We start from the raw sequence: 19,263 nt of genomic DNA on the forward strand, positions 1-19,263 counted from the left end.
GCGCGGTTAGCTCGTTAGCGCGGTTAGCTCGCTAACACGTTGACACCGTCCAGCCCCACGCACGGGGCCATCCGCGGTAATTCGCTAACGGAGATTTTCCGCTTTCATCTTGTCATTGCCTTGTCATTGTCAGGTGAAGCTATGGGGGAGGCGGAGTTGTGTTCAGTGAAGGAGAGGCGAGGCAGAGTAACGTTGCGTAGAGACAAAAGTGGACGAAAGAGAGGCAAACCTGCGGCTCCACAAGTATAATTATAACGTAACATAGACTATATCGATATAAACGATATTGTCACATCTTATATCTCGTATGAAAATATATCGATATTTTTAAAAAACTCGATATATCGCCCAGCCCTACTAATTGGTCTAATTGCCGAGGATAATATATTTTGTGAAGGTTTTTGTCTCCGATTACGTAGCTACAAACTGAGCTTGCTTGTGTTCTGGCAGGCAGACCGTGGGGATATGGGGAATGAGGACCCAAAACGCAGACTCTGCGATGCAAACAGTGCTTTTTATTTACAGTGAGAAGCTGTAAACACAATAACTCCCCGTTGCTCCCTTGAATCCCGTGTGTGTGCTTCCCTCCGACGTCTGTGCTCGTGCTCCCCGCTCTTGTGTTTCCGCACACCCCGTGCGTGCAGCCTTTCTGGACCACTCTTTCTCCTGGTAGGATAACTCAATGAACCCGCACTGGTGGGAGCTCCAACACTCTCCTAAGTAGCTCCCCCGACGAGCCCTGATCACCAACAGGTGTGTGGTAGGAACTTCAGGTGTGGCCAGTCCTCCTGCCGGGCCACACCCATCAGGCCCGCATGTGGCTGTTCTCCATCCTCCACCCACACTTGTACACACCCACACACCCACACCCTGCCTCTACATATAATGAGTGGAACACAGAACAACACAGCACAGTGCAGAAAGACACACATCCCCAAATAACAACAACAACACTAATAATAATAATAAAAACAATAATAATAATAATACTAATAACAATAATAATGATAATAACGGTCCATCCTGCTCACGGACCCCCGAGTCCTCCAGAGCCGGGTCCGTGACAGTTAGCTGTTAGCTGTCACTCCTGGCTTACTTAACTATATTACATACTTTAAGGTAATCACCACTATGAAAACAGGGGTTTAATTTAACCTTTGTTTTGAAAGAAATTGTTCAAATATCTGTTCTTTATAGCTACAAACAAAACAATTTGTTCCACTGCGATTTCATTGAGAAAATGAAAACAATTAACATTTATTTTACTTCATCAGATGATTTAAAAATAGAAATTGCTCAGACTTGCATCATGTGTCAAAAAAAAGGAAATAAGTCATCGTTTCTTTTGATTGGTAGCTTTAGACATGGAGGTTGAAACCGAATGACAGGATGCTCGCATCTGAATTACGTATGGACCCAAGTCAATGGCCCACTGGTCTGTTGCTATGACAACCACTTGCTTTACACATTTTGGGTGCCTGCTGGTATCATGCCAAACATCAGTCCTGCTCTGTGTGTGTGTGTGTGTGTGTGTGCGTGCGTGCGTGTGTGTGCGCGTGCGTGCGTGTGTGTGTGTGTGTGTGTGTGTGTGTGTGTGTGTGTGCCTCTGTGTGGTGCACTGTTTGTGCCTTGCGTCGACTTTGGGGCTTCCAGTCACAGTCTCTGCTCAAAGAGGGAGCATTCAGAGGTTCGGTCGCCTGTCATACAGGTAATGCATGCTTTTCTTTTACAGTGAGAGCAGGTCTGTTTATACGTATCGTGTTACTTTTGTTTAGTGGTGTAGTAAGATAGATTCTGCTGTCACAGCCAGTGACAGACAGGCTGTCATTTGACATCACTTCATCAGAGAATGCTGAGACAGCCATACAAGGCTAGTTTTCATCAGTGCCAGCTGGCTTTATGGATGTGACAAGGTTGGGTTTTTTTGCATTGCTAATGCTTTGTCATTGTGCATTTGTCTAGATTTGTTTGTCACACACACACACACACACACACACACACACACACACACACACACACACACACGCACGCACGCACGCAAAATTCACAATTTCCCAAAAAGTGGTTGTTGTTTTTTACACATAAATTCCATACTGCTCTAGTAGTCAAGTTGACATTTCCATATTTTTTAGTTTTCATTTGAATCTTGCAATTGTGCAATTAAGCTACTTCCCATTAGTTTGAATAAAATATGTCGTTCTCAGTGTTAAAATCATCTTTGCAATTGTTAATGTGGGAAAAAAAAAAAATGACACAAAGGCAGTGTGGTTCTAAACCATTCACAAAAATGTACATGCTTTTCTTTTAATGCCCGTTTTTAGCTTTAGGGGCTGTTATTTGATGTTACAACCATTGAGCAGGTTTGACGAGGACGCCTCTCTTCTACTTTTTAGTATCAGATGAAAGGATTTTGCCTGGAAGCAGTGAAAAAGGTGGTACACATTTATTGCACTTTGCTATTGAAAATGGGAAATGGTGGCTTCGAGTTGGTGAGTGGGCTGTGTTAAGTGTTCCCGGAAGAAGTGAATGTATGTGGGTTATTGCGCGTGTGTGCGTGTGTGTGTCCCTGCCAGCTTGTGTGTGTTGATGTGTGGGTGATGCTGGAAAGAAAAAGGTTCTTAAACGGCAACAGTAAAAAAAACATCACAATGCCATCCAGCCATACATAACTGCTGTTACTATAGAAATGATGGTTTTGTTTAAAACTCTGCCGTCCTCTCTGATTCGTACATGCATGCAGGCAGACTGATGAAAGCTTGAATGCAGACTGCTTGACCAGTTTCGTATGGTGCCCTTTTGTGTGTGTCCTGATTTAGGATAACACTATATTAGCGCATGAGTACATAACTGTCACAGACTTACTCCCTTTGTTACAATTGAAAACTGTGTGCATGCTGGCTTTTCCTGTTATACTGTAGTTATTTAACACCTACTGCCTACAAGTGTTAGACGGGCATATTGTGTTGACAGCTTCTTGCTAAATGCTAACACTAGTATTACCATCTAACATTGTTTTTATTTCTTACTTTACTGTATAGCTGGTAAAAAGAAAAAAAAAGAATTGCAGAGAGTTTATCTAAATTTGCAATAAACCCAATCTGACATTATATTATCAGGAACTAATTTTGCTAATGGACCCTAAAGCAAAATTGTTGCTGGGCTTTCTGATATATAAATACCAAACAGTACCAAACTGCCTTGTGCTTCAGCACCTGGCCATGACAAACTCTCCTTGGGTTTGGCCACATTTTTGGAGCTTTTGGATTGTTTTTTTTAAATTAAATATTTACTGTTTGGTTTCATTGGTGTTCTAATGTTCAAAGTTTTTGATTATTGTTAGTTTCCTGTTGTGATTTTATTGTATTTCCAGTATCTTTATCCTTCCAGGTCTAGTTAATTTTTAGTGTTGGAGTGCGTTGTTATGGGATCTGAATACTGTTTAGGATAATGGTTTGCTCTACTGTTGCTTTTCATTCAGCTTTAGTTCCTAGTTTGAGTTTGTTACCTGTGTTTAGCTCCCTCAGTGTTTCCCTATCTCCTTTCAGTCCTCCTGCTGCCAGTTTGTTCATTTATCTTTTATTCTTGTGGCTCATTTTCCTCTCATGTCCGCTGTTTCACTTTCTGTCTGTTTATTGTGTTGATTAAGTTCTGTTTCCTATTCCCAGTTAGTCCTCTGTGTACCTCTCTCTTTGTCATTCTCTTCCTGTTCCTGCTTTTTGTCAGGTTTTTTATATTCTTGGTTTAATCAGTTCCGTATTTGCTTTCATTCTGGACTGTTTTACCAGCTTAGAAATAAAGCTCACTTTTTTTGTGCTGGCCTGCAGTTGGGTCCATCTTTGAACTGCATCTTGAGACAGCACTCTTTCCTGGATAATGAAATGAATTCAGATTGATAGTTAAATTACAAAAAAGTCTGCGCCGACGGAACTGGATTCAGCTCACATTTGATCATTCATTAAAAAAAATCAAAAACAATAGTAAACAACTGACAGTATTACACATTGCGGTATCATTCTTGTATTTCTATGTAAAAAGCTGTTGCATTCTTTATTCTTTATGTTACTTTTAGGTTTGGCAGTATTTTTATAAATGTTACTGTGTGTTATTGAAATGTAAAATTTCCTTTGTCGTGATGAAAATAGAGAAAGTATTACAGGTATTTTTTCATACTTTGTGTCTGCATGGGATGTTGTGTTCCCATGGTGACACTTGCAGCCTTCACTAGCAGACATGGTGTTATGAAGACATTCTCAGCCCCCTCATGCTGCCTTTCGTCTCACATTTTGAGTGACATGAAAGAGCTACTGTAAAGCAAAATGGACAGAGAATTAGTCTGGTTGAAACATGTTTAATAATATTGCATTGACCTTGTATGTCTGTGTCTGGGTAGAGCAAGTGTCAGCCCGGATTGTACAGGAAGTGACAGCAGAGGCAGTGGCAGTACTGAAGGGAGAGCAGGAGACTCAAAGACTGCCATCAGGTGAGCTATAAAAATGCACATATGTTCTTTAATGGTGCTAGAGAGCAGTAGCAATTGGAAAACTATAATATGCAGGCCCCTGTTCACATGGGACCTGGCCCTGGGTACAGAGGACATGTCTCCAGATCCCTAAAAGCAGCATTTCAGGAGTCGGAGCACCTAATCCATCTGCTAGACAGCTGAAATTATTAATCTTTAGTCCTATTGTTATACCTGTTTTTTTTTAATAAGTGAACAGTGGAGCAATATAGCAGACTGTTACTAACCTGAAAAGACTCGCTAATTGAAGAACGTTAAAAACATGTTGCAGCAAAAGAGAATATGTTGGAGACACAGAAATGTCTGTATTTTCCCTCAGCAACTCTAGTAGTTCTTTCTAAACAGTAGACCAGTTGTATATTTTGTTTAATTAGTCTCATAACCTGCACACTTGAAAACCAGGCTTCTGGTTGTCAAACATTTACATGGAACAGTGTACCTGTAGTAACAAGAGTAGCTCATACCTCCATCCTTTAATTAGTCACTTTCAACTCCCACGTTGCCTAGCCTGTTTCTTACTGTCTGACCCCCGTCTTTGGCAACAGAATCAAGCAGGGAACAGCCACATATATAATACCCATAACAGGAGTAAAATGTGCATAAGCATAGTGTAATGTGCCTGTGTATATGTACAGAAAGGATATATGATCTGTGCAGTTTATAACTGTGATTTAAAAAAAAAAGACTAAATTGTTTCTAATTACTGCTGCAGTGAAAACTGTGAGCAACTGACACTGAAACTAAAAATAACAGGGAATATGCACTCACTGGTATTAACTGATGATTTAAGCAATGGTTGGACAGCAATCCTGTTTGGCTGCCAGATGTGGTACCGATTGGATGGCCAGAGTTCATATTTAGCAGTGCCTTTCTTTTTCTGCTATTTAAACAGAAAAATACAAAGCTATTGCTTATTCACAGCACTTTTTTACAGGATTCTGCACCTGTACTCCATGTTTTACTCTTTTTTTTTTTTTTCTTTCTTTTTTTTTGCTTGTAAAAATGCATGTGAAAATGGAAATTAGCAGTTTTCAGCCTTGCAATACCTTGCTATACATATATATGCTTGGCATGTTACCTTGCAAGAAGTGTTTTCTGCTAGTGGAAAGTATCCTTTATAATATGTGATTTATTTTTTTTAATAACTTCAGTCTTTTATCTCTGTCACACTTTCTAGTTGAAGACACCACCAATTTGCCTCCCTCGCCTCCCCCCTCACCTGCTGCAGAGCACTTTGGACCTCTAGAACAAGGTAGGCCAAGAATATAAATACATACTCGGTATGTCTCTTAAAGAGAGAGACTTCTTCTTTTGACTGTGGCTTCTGATGCTTTATGACCACCAAGACTTGGGTCTTGGTGTATGCTTGCACTGGAAGTGCCCCACCTCTCCGGACACGCCCTGCCTAAAGGGCATGAACCACACGTTGATAAACGTTCAGAAAATCTACTTAAGCTGCTATAAGCAGAAACATCTTCTCCTTTTTTCCTGTCATCCATTTCTTTTGGAATACTGCATATGTGTCATCATTGTATGCCTGAAACAGATAAAATGAATATCTTCATTATGATCCCCATTTATCCTGACAAAGACGCAATAACATGCATGAACACTCCACCTCTACTAAGTGCACTCTTTTTGTCATCCTTTCCATCCATTTCCTTTTCTAACCTCTTCATTTCACTGTCTTCTACACACTAATATGACAGCCAATTTAGGTAACCCTCTGATTTCTTGTTGTTTGTGATTTTACTTGAGTTATGTCTTCAGTTTTGCCTGTCTAATCATTGTGTTGCGTTTTTTGGTCATTGTACCCTGTGTCTTTGGCTGTGGCTATAGGTGACAGAGATCTAGCTCTGTTTATACAAATTATACATTTAAGGACTAAGAAAGCTGCAGCAAGGTGTAGAAAAGCCAATAAATTGGGTATTAAAAAAGCCCCTCCCAATGTAGAAATGCAATCTAGTTACATAATTTAGTATAGCTTGCCTCTTGAGACTGGAAGATGATGAATGCCGTTTGCACACATAAAATACTTTATATTTAATTTACATTTTCTGAATCACACAGTGTAGATTTATCCTGTGATTTTGAACATCCCAGTTAGAGCTGTGATAAAGTTTGATTATTTATGTTTGATCGAATTTTTTAAGCAGTGACTGGGCTATAAAACTAAAACTAAAAGAAATAAGGTTAGGAGCTGCAAAGCCTTGTGACATGTGTTGTTATGTGTTGTGTGCTCATGACAAACAGCTGTAAAGCTGTTGGGATGTAGGTTCCTTACTGTAGGTGGAGTGTTTTACAGGACTGAGTAGTTTGTATTAGTGTTGAGGTTTGTTCTCACTGTGGCTTTTAAAACCCCCACAAAACATTACAGGTTTGTTAGCGACTTCTGCTGTATTAGTGCTATAACTGTTGTAGCTGTTTATTTTTAATGTTGTATGTATTTTATTTTTGGTTGAATCATTCGTATGTGAAGCAGATATCTTTCACAAATGATACAATATGCCCGTTTTGTTGCTCTCAAAGAATGGCTGGCCCCCAAAGCTTTGTTATCTTGAGTTGCTTGTCACTGTCTGTTTGTCATTGTCCTCTGTGTGTTACGTCTCTCTTGCTCTCAAACAAGTTTTCTCTTCTTCTTCTTTGGCATTCCCCTCTCTGCTGACTCTTTCTGTTTCTTTTGTCGGTTTCTCTTCAAGCTTTATCTCTCTTTTCACTGCAAAAAATGTCCATCTTAAATAGTCAGGCAAAAATTGTTTTGAACTTGCTGGTTACTTAGCATTTCATAAAAGTTAAAGGACCATAGCTGGGCCCATATTTGTTCTGCTTTCAGTTCTGTTCAGTCTAGTATCAGTAGTAGCTAAATCAATAACGATACAATAAATGCAGAATATATTTTCCTGGTCATATCTATAAAGTTTAATTCTGCCGTTTGACCAGTCTCAAAAAGTTACATGTGCAAAGTGACTGCTGTTCAGTTGAACTGGCTGATGAAATAATAAAGTCAAGACCAAATGGAAAAAGTTTGGACCAAAGCTCCTTATAGAAAAAAAATCTTTAATTGCATGTTAAGTCACTTTTAAGATGGCCATTCTTTGGTGGTTTTTTTTCCAGTTTTTTGCTTTCTTCTCCCTTTTCCTTTATCTTTTTTTCTCCATCCTTTTCACTCTCTCTTTCAGTCTGCGTGTCCAGATTTCCCTGCAGTTCTTCTCCTTGTGTCTGTCTTGTTTGTAGATGTAGGGGATGAGGAGGAGGCGGGCCCTCTCCGCCGCTTCCAAAATTCTCGTGAGAGGTGCAAGTTCCTCGCCCCCTCCATCTCAGTTTCCGTGCCCGAGGACGACCCCTACCACTCCGAAGAGGAGTACTATGAGCACCCATTGTTCAGCCCAGAGTGGACGCACTCGGGCTCTCGCCCCACAGGGCAAGCCGTGGCCTTTAGACAGATTGAAGGTGAACCACGCATGGTTCCTCTTTGCCATCCCCCCTCCCTCCATCTCCTTTCTCTTTCTTTCCTCTCTTCTCTTGTGATTTGACTCCCTTCCCCCATTCCTCTCTCCTTTCGTCTTTCCGTCTCTCCGTCCGTCAGCTCGTCTCTTCGTCTGTCTTTGTGTGCGTTTGTGTGTCCTTGTGTTGGTTATTCAATCAAAACAGCATATTAATTTAACAGCCATATTTCTCTTCTGTTTTAAATTTCTTTTACCCAAGCCCATTGCTATCCGTGTTTGCCATGCTGTTAACTCTAACACATAGTAGTGACGGTTCAAAGTAGTTATATAAATAACAGTGTTTTATTGCCATTCGCTCATCAGTCAGACCATCGTGCAAGTCCGACTTGTGGAACATGACCATAAGCCTTTCATAGATGTCTTGGAGACCCAGAGATGTATTTTGGTTCTTTTCTCCAGACTACTTCTCATCCCCTAAATCATACTGTGCTATGTCAGACCCTCTACACTCATCCGTACCTACCTTTACACTCTCACTGTGGCAACAAGGAAGACTTTCAGCTCAGACATATTCACCCACATTTGTGGTTCAGAAATGTGGACGTCATGCACATGCAGTCTTATGAGGCCCTTCTGCCTTTTTAATAAACACCCATTATCAACTCTGTTATAAAAAAAATCATTCCATTCATTTGTTCTTGTTATTCGGGGTCATCAGTAAGCATAATAAATAACCTTTTAAAAAAGCAAACCAATCTAAAAATAATCAGCTGATTTTTCATGTTTTTTTTGGCATTTTTTAACAAGTTTGTCAGTCATTCAGCACAAAATAAGTGTAAAGTCTAGTATGACTGTAATGCTGTGAAGGTGCTGTAAAAATAGCATAATAAATCTTTGGAAATCTAATGGCAGAATCCAAATCCCTATCCAGTAATATACAAAAAAAGTAATATAGAGAAACCAAGAGCCCATCTCGAACCGATTCAACTTGTCTCAGTTATTAAACTTTCCTGATGCTGCTGATTTTTTTTTTCTTGCTCAAAAGAGTGCAGGAAAGAAAGTTCTTTCTCCAGAGATATTAAATTAAAATGAAATGAAAAGCCAGAACTCTTGACTCCCATAGCTTAGGGATTCAGAAGTTATCTTACAGGACATATTTTACTGTCGTTGTTTGGAATCACAGATCTCAGCTGAACTTAACATTTGTGTAATACTGAAGACATTTATTAACTTCTAGTTAGTGTAAACTAATGTAAATGATCATATTTAATGACTATTAGCAACCACTTTGTACGATCAGCTGCAAATCCTTAGAAAGATGCGACATTGTCACGGTGGATCTGCAGCTAACTCTCCTTTCACTCAAATGAATACAATGTTCCTTCATTTACTTGCATATATAGTATCCTGTCCATGCAGTGTAAAGCCATGAAGTGTTGTTTCCTGTTATCTTTACCACTAAACAACTGACCTTAGTCGTAAAAGATCAAAGGTCAGTATCTGTTAAGGATTTGCTTATGGACTGGAAAAAATATTTTAAAAAGACAGATATTTGGGGGGAAAAAACATATTCTTCTAATATGATAAAAAGAAAACAAAAAATGCATAAATAACAGCAGTCTGTACTGTATGTGTAATGTACATATATGTGTGAACAAATAAATATTTTAGGCCATCTTTCCCTAGAGCTGAAAGTGTCCCGTCATAAGTTGTGTTCGCACATAACCCAAGTCTGTGTTGCCTGTAGTCTTAATGTGTCCCCCTTTCACCCTGTTCTCGGGAAGAAGAGACCATGGAGGCTCTTACAGCTGAATACGAGGAGGAGGTGGAAGATGAGGAGGAGAGTGCAGAGGCAGCAGAGTCCGAGGCAGCTCTTGATGAGCAGCAGTGGAGTGGGGAAGAGCCCGAGCTGGACAGCCCCCAAGCTGAGCCCTTAGAGCAGGCAGAGGCCATAGACGAGGCCCAGGATCTAGACCTGGAGCCGGCTGAGGCAGCTAGTGCTACTGCAGAGAGCTCTATGGACAGAGAGGAGGAGGAAGCAGAGGGTGAGGAGAGCCCGGAGACAGGTGTGTCCTGCCCTCTGCTCTCCCTGCCTGCATGTTCCTGCATTGCCCACTGTATAAGAACGCAAGATGTGTACAAAGGAAATGTATAACTTATAAGCATTATAATTCAAGTGGAATGGCAAGTAATCCTCCCTGCGCTCTGCTGCGGCTGCAAGGCAACACAGGCTTGTTGGTGAAAAAAAGCCACATTGTTTTAACTTAACCTGGTTTTATTGTGTATTTTTGCTTATATTTTCTTTTACTTGCTGTGGTTTTCGGGGCCGGCCGTTTTCGTAGTGGTATGATGAAGTGAAGTGATGCTAATCGTGACGGTTGCTGGTTTTATTTTTTCCACCTGCTATAAGCTTCCAGATTTTTCATTGTGTTTATACATTGCCTAGTGCTGGTATGCCAGTGCTGTGCGCAGTTTTGTAGCCATGATTCATTCCTGCAACACGTGCATAAATCATTGGTATCATGAATCTGAGTACAGAGTTTGCAGGGGATTTTGTGTTGGCTGTCTCATGTTCAGTGTGGTGCAGTTGTTGGTAAAACCATCTCATCAAATGCATTTCTGTATCAGCTTAATTCCTAATTATTTCTCTTTTTTGGGTTGTTTTTGTCACCTTTAGCTGGTGACAGCATATAGCATTTATCTGTCATTTACCAGTAAAGTTCTTCCATGATTGTGCTAATAAACTGACATCTGAACATTTAAACCCTAGATTTTTCACAATAGTGAAAACTATTTAAATATTAAAAGCTTTAAACTTGACAAACTGACTAAACACTTCATTTTACTGAATGACAGAAATGTTATTTCACTTGGTATCTGATGGTTTTGAAGGTCAGCATGGATATTTCTCCCATCTGTTATTGCTTGTTTCCCATAAAGCAACATCACAGTTGCCTCATGCTGGTTTCCGTCACGCCACCATCCCATTTTATCATCCATCTGTGACTTGGTGGACCGCGTAATCTCGCCGTACTTCTTCATTGATGGCCGTACCATTGTGCTGTAAGTTTCTGAGGAGAGCTTTGCCTGTTTTTGTCATAGCTTTTCCAGACCCTGGCTTAATAGATATCTCATTCACAGCATGCTAAAACAATGCATTTCTGTAATGATCGAACAGCCAACTTACAGATATCCTTTCAGCTTTGAAGATGGAGACAGACAAGCAGGACAGTGGATCCATGAGCCCTGACAGCATTGGATCAGAGAAACGCCCAGAGGAGTTTTATGAGCCCCAGATCCAAGGGTTCTTTGCTGGTGAACGAGTTGTACCAGAGAGTCCCACCATGGATATGCCATCCTTTGTACCCCCAGATGTTCAAAGTCAAGCCAAGGAACCCGTCAGATCGCTCACACTTCAGCCTACATATGGTGAGCCGATTACAGTGTCAGAGAAGCAGCCATCAGTGGAGCTGGTAGAGTTCAGCAGCATCAGCTCTCCTGCTGATTTCACATCAGTGGGAGCCAAAGTTCAAGGAGGAGACTCAACAAGTGACACAAAAGACAGATCTGGGATGTCAGCCTATTTTGAAACATCAGCCATGGAGGTTAGTGAAGGTCCTCACAGTAAAGGTGAGGGTTATTACGAACTGAGTAGAGCTGGTGAAAAGCAGAGTACTGATGATACCAGTTCTCCTGAGATCAGCTACAGCACACTTGCTGAAGCTCAAGATAAACCTGAAGCTAAAAAAAGTACAACAGAAGACACTAGGGTATTTACAGTTCCTGACAGGAGTAATGACTGCAGGCTTTCCCCAGGTAAACTTGCCTTAGAGCAGAGGAGTTACTCACTTAACATCACCATAGGAGCAATGGATCAAAGTGGCCAAGGTAGACAAAGAAACTTCTCCCCACTGGCCACAGATATCATGTCATATACCAGTGGAAGCTTAGATGACTCAGCAGACTACCTTCCAGTTACCACACCATCTGCAGATAAGCCACCATCTTTCCCTCCACTCATACTTGAGACGGCAGCTTCCATTACTTCAGACTCCTCATCTCCTCCAAGGATCACAGAGCAGCCTCCAAAACCTAGTCCTGAACCGGAATCTCCAGAATCCCCTGAGCCTCCCAAGAATACATATAAAAATGGCACAGTAATGGCACAAGACTTGCCCGAAATGCTTGACCTTGCTGGTAACCGTTCGGGACTGCAATCAGAAAACAGTGACCCAGAAATCATTCGGAGGAAGTCGATTCAATCTGATTCTTCTGCCTTAAATTATGACCCACTGGCTAGCCTAATTTCAGGGGAACAGAGTCCTGGAGCTAGAAAGAGTGACAGCCAGCTGGAAGAGATGGGTTATTGTGTTTTTAGTGAATATTCAGGGCCCATGCCGTCCCCTGCAGATGTGTTCAGCCCTACAGACACTTCTGCACAAGTCTTCACCCCGTCTGTCCTGGAGGAAAAGGTAGCTGAGCAGGCAAGAAAATTAGCAGTCAGAGATGTGTCTTTGGAGGATAAGACACAGCCATCAGGAGTTGCTGATGCAGCTGAAGAAAAAGACCAGAAAGAAGAAGAGAGAAAAGATTCAGCTGAAGAAAATAAAAAGAACAAAGAAGATGATCAGATGATTACCTCTGTAAGCGAGACACCACTTGCTCAGCCCTGTGAGCCTTTTGTGACACCAACTGTCACTGTGACACTGGAGGAAGGTGGGAGGTCAGTGAGCGAGACTGAACGGCAAGCCAGCGGTGAAGGCTCAGCGTCAGAAACTGAGATTGCTGACTATGAGAGGCAGATCCGGAAACTGGAGATGGAGGACAGGCCTCTCAGTTTGGAGGAGGAGCGAGAGCTGCAGGAGCTTCGAGAGAAGGTGAAGCTGGTGCATCAGGAAGCCTATGAGGAAGTGGATGCTGAAGATGTGTACCAGCTGACTGGTGTGGCCAAGGACCGAATTGCCAGGCCTGTTAAAACTTCATCTGCCTCATCTGTGGAGAGCAATATCGATGATGACAAGCTGCTCTCCCCAGTGCTCTCACCCTCCAAACTTAAACAAAGAGAAATGTATGGCTCCCCGAAAAGATCAGCTTCACCTGTGTTAGGCATAAACAAAGATGAGAGAGAAGATCCAGAAAAGAAAATGAAGGCAGAGCAAGAGAAAGAAGCAGTCGAGAAGAAACTTAAAGAGGAGGAAGAAAAGAAAATCAAGGAAGAGGCAGAAAAGAAAGAACAAGAAATGGAAGAGAGGGAAGAGCAGAAAAGGAGAGAGAAAGAAGAGGCAGAGAGGATATTGAAGGAAGAAACAGAAAGGAAGGAGAAAGAACAGAAAGAGCAGGAGATGAGGGAGAAATTGGAGAAAGAAGAGAGGGAGTTGAAAGAAAAGCAAGAGAGAGAGCAGAAAGAAAAAGAGGAGCGAGAGTTGAAAGAAAAACAAGAAAGAGAGCAGCGTGAGAGAGAGGAGAGGGAGTTGAAAGAAAAGCAAGAGAAAGAGAAGAAAGCGAAAGAGGAGCAAGAGTTGAAAGAAAAACAAGAAAAAGAGCAGAAAGAAAGAGAGGAGAGGGAATTGAAAGAAAAGAAAGAGAAAGAAGAAAAGGAGTTGAAAGAAAAGCAAGAGAGAGAGGAGAGAGAAAAGAAGGAAAAGGAAGAAAGGGAGAGAAAAGAAAGAGAAGAGAGGGAAAAGATGGAACAAGAGGAGAGAGAAAGGAAAGAAAGGCTGGAAAAAGACAGAATAGAGAAGGAGTTGAGAGAGAAGGAAGAGAAAGAAACAATAGAAAGGCAGCTGAAAGAAAAGGAAGAGCGTGAGAAGGAAGAAGAGATGAACACAAAAGTTGCAGACCAGCCTGAAGTGGATGCAAGACAAAAAGAAGCTGATGCAATAAAGCCTGCTGAGGTTGAGAAGATGAAGGACAAAGGCGACGTGACGAAGGAAATACCCGAGGCTCATGCTGCCATTGAGTCTGTGGTGACAGTTGAAGATGATTTCATTACTGTGGTCCAAACCATTGATGAAGCCGAAGAGCCGGGCCACAGCGTTCGTTTCTCTGCCCCACCTGAGGCTGAAGCAGTTTGCATTGCTGCCCAGAAAGAAGAAGAAGAAGAGGAAGAAGAGTCTGTGGAGCTGGCTCAGGAAGCGGACATAGAGGCTGCCAGTTTAGAGGAAATGGGAGATGTTCCTGAAATTCCCGACTCCCCCGAGAGGGAGGCTCAGACCATAGAAACAGAAGGACCAACAGAAAGCTATGATAGAGATGAAACCACAATGGATGACTCCATTCTGGACAGCTCCTGGGTTGACACTCAAGGTGAGATCACCTTTTTTGGTTCTTCTTTTTATTCCCTCTTGTCAGCTTCAAATACACAAACTGAATAAAGTCTCATGCCCTATTTTCCACACTGCAGATGACGATAAGAGTATGGTAACGGAGCACACTGAGCCTTTGCCCAAGATGTCTAGTCCGGTCAAAAAACCTGCTGTGGTCCAGAACAAACTGGCACAACAGTGGAAGACAGAGAAACAGGAAAAGCCTGTTAAAGCCAAGACTAAGGGGGGGCGGCCTAAGGGACGAATCTCGACTCCAGAACGCAAACCTACCCGCAAAGAACCTGCCTACATCCCCAAAGAGGAACTCAAGAAGAAAAAAGGTTATTGTAATTTTATTTTTCGTCGTATGTAAAATAAAGTCAATAACTGAAGCAATAATCATTGTTAAATAATGTTCAAGTCAGCTGCTCCTCAAACACAGCACTCTGTGTATCTGACTGTTTTGTATGCAGGCTTTCTTATTGAATAGATAGCTAATATTCAGTATGCATGAACCGTACACAGGCTTTCTGTGGTGTTTTCCGTATTATAACACGACTGTCTCTGTCTGTGGTTGCACTCCTCTGCTGTTGTCACTGGTCCTCTTTTCTCCGATAATGCAGCAGTGATAAAGAAGGCTGACCTGGCCAAAAAAATGGAGACTCGGACTCAATCCCCGTCCAAGAGGACTGCGGGGAAAGCAGCAGTCCGCCAGACCCGTCCTATCCAGCACCACTCCTGCCCCAGGAGAATAACCACAGGTGACACGTTGCCTTGGTCTGTCACACAGCTGGTGCTTGCTGCAGGACAGTCACCGCAACAGCATTCCCTGTCTCGCCTCCGCTTCATTTTTGTTTTATTGGTTGTTTAATGTTATTAGTTTTGTTAGTCATTTGTTTTCAAATGCATTTATTTTGTGTTTCATCATAATAAAGATTGACTGTCATTAATATTTTCTTTGGATTCATTTGTGTATTTTTTGCTTTTTTTGTGTTTTTTGTTCGTTCTCCGAGCTAACAAATACTGTCTCACTTGTGTTCTCTGTTTTAAGCATTTGTTTGTGCTTACACCTATGCTCATATATACATGTGTCTAAGAAGGCACAGCACACTTCCCTTAACTACAGTATTGTTAACTTAAATAATACTTTAATTCCTAACACATTCATAAAGATGTTATTCTTTATGAATACATCTTTCCTTCATAAAATCTTTTTTTGCAGTTTGTATCTAGGTTCTCTGTCAGCTGCTGGTGTCCAGCTGACTTGTCACAATAATGAATCTTGTCAGTAAAGAAACTATAGACCTTCACAACCTCGATGGTCTTTTAAATTACATATCCAGTTTAGCCATTTCCAACTTGTGGTATCTTCTCCGTGGTGCTAAAAGCACTTTTCCACTCTGAGTACTGAAAGCACTTTTTACTACAAGCTACTTTAATATAGTCTATGCCTTGAAGCATTTTCTATTACACGCACACTGTCACTACGATCAATGCATCGGGGGGAATATGGGGGCCTCAGCATCTTGCCCAAGGACATGTCAATATGAAGACCAGAGGTACCAGAGATTGAACCACTGACCTTCCGGATGGTAGACAGACTTTGCTAAGTGACAGCCACCCTTTAACTTATTACTAGGTTTGCTAATGCTGCTCTGACCCAGAGGCAGTTTGCTCTCCATTTTCCCCTGACGGACTGAATTCTGTGTCAGTGATGAGGAAAGCTCAGTATACTGCTGCAATGCCCCAATTCGATTTTTTTTTTTCCAAGGTTGCCTTACATAATACAAAATCCCCCATTCTGTGTGATATCTTGCCAAATCTTTGCAGAACAAAGCTGTCAAGAGAGAAACATCCAGCTCCTATAGAACATTGAATTTGGCATATTGCTTACCATGCCACATTTAAGAATGCAAAGTTGGATGTCTGTAATTTTTACATTTTATGTAATGGGAACATATTCTTGCAAGGATATAAATATGGGGGTAATCCTCCAAAGTAGGGCATTTAGAGAGCCCTAACTCCTTCTCCTTCAATGTACGAAGGTTAACGCACAAATTCTTCTGAAGTATTTTTGTTTCCCTGAACTTCTCTGTCTGTCTGTCTCCGTCCCTCAGAGGTCCTACCTGACAGTCGTCAGCCTCTCAGCGTTGCCAGACAGTCTCGTGACAGAGCATCAGTAAGTATACTCAACAAACCTAACAATGGCACGACCTCTGGCACAAAAAACACTGAGAGAGATTCCAAGAAAACTCTGCTGGCAGTCAGCATGAATGAACAATTAAATTATAGGCATAGAGAAACTCAATGGATACTGAACACTATAAACAGGCAGAACCTTTTTTTGGTGCAACATATTTGAAACTTTTGCTTTTTTGCTATTAATATGAAACCGCTAATACACATCTTGACTTCTGCAGGATCTGAAACAAAAAGCATCTCGGTAATTTTGAAAAAACAATTATCAGTAGAATCATTAAAATGATGTTATTTCCTAGGGTGACTTGCGGAGTTCAAAAAAAAAAAAGTCTCAAAAGACATTAACACAATAACACATCACATCCAGATAACGCAAATGCTTTGTCCTTCCATCTACACACTAACACGGGCAGGTGTTGCATTAGTTTTTTGTTCATATTTCATGAAGAAAATTATTAATGGTGGTTACATTTTGTAAAATGTTTCCTCTTCTTGGCATATTTTAATGGGTTTTTGCACAAGTAGTGAAGACAGACGCATTTGGAGTGTTTATTTTGCTGAGTGGGTGTTGAACCAACCTGTGACATTTCTCCAGTGCCTGTGGTCGTGACTCCATTTCACTCCTCCGCCATGGTAATGACAGTTATTGTGTCTAAAAGAACATGCTTTCTATATTTCCTAAATGTCATGTCATCACAGCATACTGAAAGTGTCTTCTAATACCATGCTCTGCAGTGTAGCCCGTTGCTGTTGCATGGGCATGATGAAGAGTATCCCTCACGTTCTTAAGTTTTGTTTATTTGTTTGATATTTTCATGTCCCATGAGTTTTCAGTTTCTTACTAAAATGAATGTGCAAGAGGAGCTGCTTTAATAGATTACATAGTAAATTGTTCCACATGATTCATGAGATCATGTGCATTCATGATGCATGTTGTAGCAGTGGTATTTTCACCACTTTTTGTCATCCTGTGTTCTTTATTTTGTTTTCATGCGCCTCACCAACCACGCCTCTTTGTTGTACCATCTCAGTGCCATGCCCATCATTTACCGTTTACAAAGATCCCCACCTTCATATCCAGAGCGGCTGCCTCGCTAGATAGACCTCGTCCATCCTCAGCAGAGCCTCAGGGCTCCACAGAATTACAGAAACAAATAGCTAAGGTAGGTGGATGGAAGAGTGACAGGGTTCCTGCACAAGTCCTGGAAATTTCATACATGTTTTCATGCAAACATGAATATTATTTGCTTTAATTTTGTAATATTGCTTGCAAACGATATCTGTTGTTTCACATTGAATTAAAAAGATAAACCTCAGTCTGCCTGACTGGCCTAACAATGCGCTCCCTGTATGCTTTCCAACAGGATGGTGGGTCACGGAGCCCAGAGAAGAGGTCTTCAGTGCCACGCCACACCTCATTTATGAGTCGCCGTGGGCCCCATGACCATGAAGAGAGCTCTACCTCTATCACTAGCTCTGGCTCTACGGCTCCTCGCAGGCCCACATGTAGGGTCCAGTTCCCCTAAACTGTACAAAGTATCAGCATTTAGTTTACGTTAGGTTGTCTAAAACGAAACTCTTGATAGCCTCCAGTGTGCGATAAATGCTACTAATTCAGTCTTTACTACTGTTGATCAATTTTAGAAAAATATTTCTAGAAAGTGAAAAGCACACTCATAAGGCCTTATGCTTGATTATTTTAAGAAGTCCCAGCTGACATCTGCTAATGAGTGATTTTTGCATACTCGCTCTATTTCTGTCTGTCTTCTGGCATCTTTAACATTTGTTTTTTTATATTAATACTTAATTTACTTTTATTACAAAGCCAAAATGTTATGTTGGACTATTAGCGTGCACTAAAACTCCTCTTTTTCTTCATTCTCCATCACTAAATCCAAAACTTTTGATTTTTCCCTTTCTCCAGCATTTCGCACTGAGATGAGGGCAGAACACAGGACAGGGCGAGCTCCTAGCATGACAGGTAATTACAGACTATTTCTACTATTTCTAGATATAAATTAAGAGCATTTTGTAATTTTGTGCTGTGGACTCAAAATATTTTGAATAAAAGGAATTGCAGCCTGTCTTCACCTCCACCTCCATCACCTGTATTTGTCATCTTACCAGTTACAGAATCAGTGCGCTCACGTTCAGCTCGCAGTGGCCACTCCACCCCACGCACCCCTGGCTCAACAGCCATCACCCCAGGAACTCCTCCCAGTTACTCATCATCTTCGAGGACCCCCGGGACCCCACGCTCCCTCAGTCTGATTTGTCAGGAGAGGAAGGTGGCTGTGGTCCGTACCCCACCCAAGTCACCTGCAACAACACCCAAGCAGCTCCGTATTATCAACCAGCCACTCCCTGACTTCAAGAATATCAAGTCTAAGATTGGCTCCACAGAGAATATCAAGTATCAGCCTAAAGGAGGACAGGTAACACTTTTACTTTGTCCAGAAATCTGCAGCTTTTTTTAACTGCTTGCTAATTTTCTTCCATCTTCACATTTGGTTTTACTGCTTATTGTAGTTTCCTTTTTTCCTACCTCTCCCTTCTGCACTGATCTCAGAGACAGAAGCTGCCATGTATTTTATTTTTGTTTCAGGAAGTTACATGTAATAGAAATAAAAAGTATATTAGGTATATATAGGTAGATTTACTGAGCATGCAAAGAAACTTAATGCTTGCCTCCTAGCAGATTTTACTCAGGATTTGACCTTTGAACCATAAAGCAACAACAAAACATTCAATAGGAGGAAAAAATTGAGTCAAATAACTGTTTCATATGGATCTG

The 19,263-nt window shown here is 41.3% G+C and overlaps 1 protein-coding gene across 1 annotated transcript in view; it reads left to right on the forward strand.

Annotated features, from left to right (window-relative positions):
- Nucleotides 1-19,263, forward strand: part of map2 (microtubule-associated protein 2) — a 99,828-nt gene that overhangs the window by 63,421 nt on the left and 17,144 nt on the right. Inside the window, exons 5-15 of the mRNA XM_082508869.1 lie at nt 4,391-4,480; nt 5,697-5,771; nt 7,754-7,969; nt 9,750-10,031; nt 11,167-14,271; nt 14,369-14,611; nt 14,894-15,031; nt 16,388-16,449; nt 17,834-17,975; nt 18,394-18,450; nt 18,597-18,904. Of these exons, the coding sequence (XP_082364995.1) occupies nt 4,391-4,480; nt 5,697-5,771; nt 7,754-7,969; nt 9,750-10,031; nt 11,167-14,271; nt 14,369-14,611; nt 14,894-15,031; nt 16,388-16,449; nt 17,834-17,975; nt 18,394-18,450; nt 18,597-18,904 (4,718 nt within the window). The remainder of the gene's footprint in view (nt 1-4,390; nt 4,481-5,696; nt 5,772-7,753; nt 7,970-9,749; nt 10,032-11,166; nt 14,272-14,368; nt 14,612-14,893; nt 15,032-16,387; nt 16,450-17,833; nt 17,976-18,393; nt 18,451-18,596; nt 18,905-19,263) is intronic.

The sequence above is a fragment of the Aulonocara stuartgranti genome (genome assembly GCF_965226115.1).
Source record: "Aulonocara stuartgranti genome assembly, chromosome: 16".
Taxonomy (NCBI): Eukaryota; Metazoa; Chordata; class Actinopteri; order Cichliformes; family Cichlidae; genus Aulonocara; species Aulonocara stuartgranti.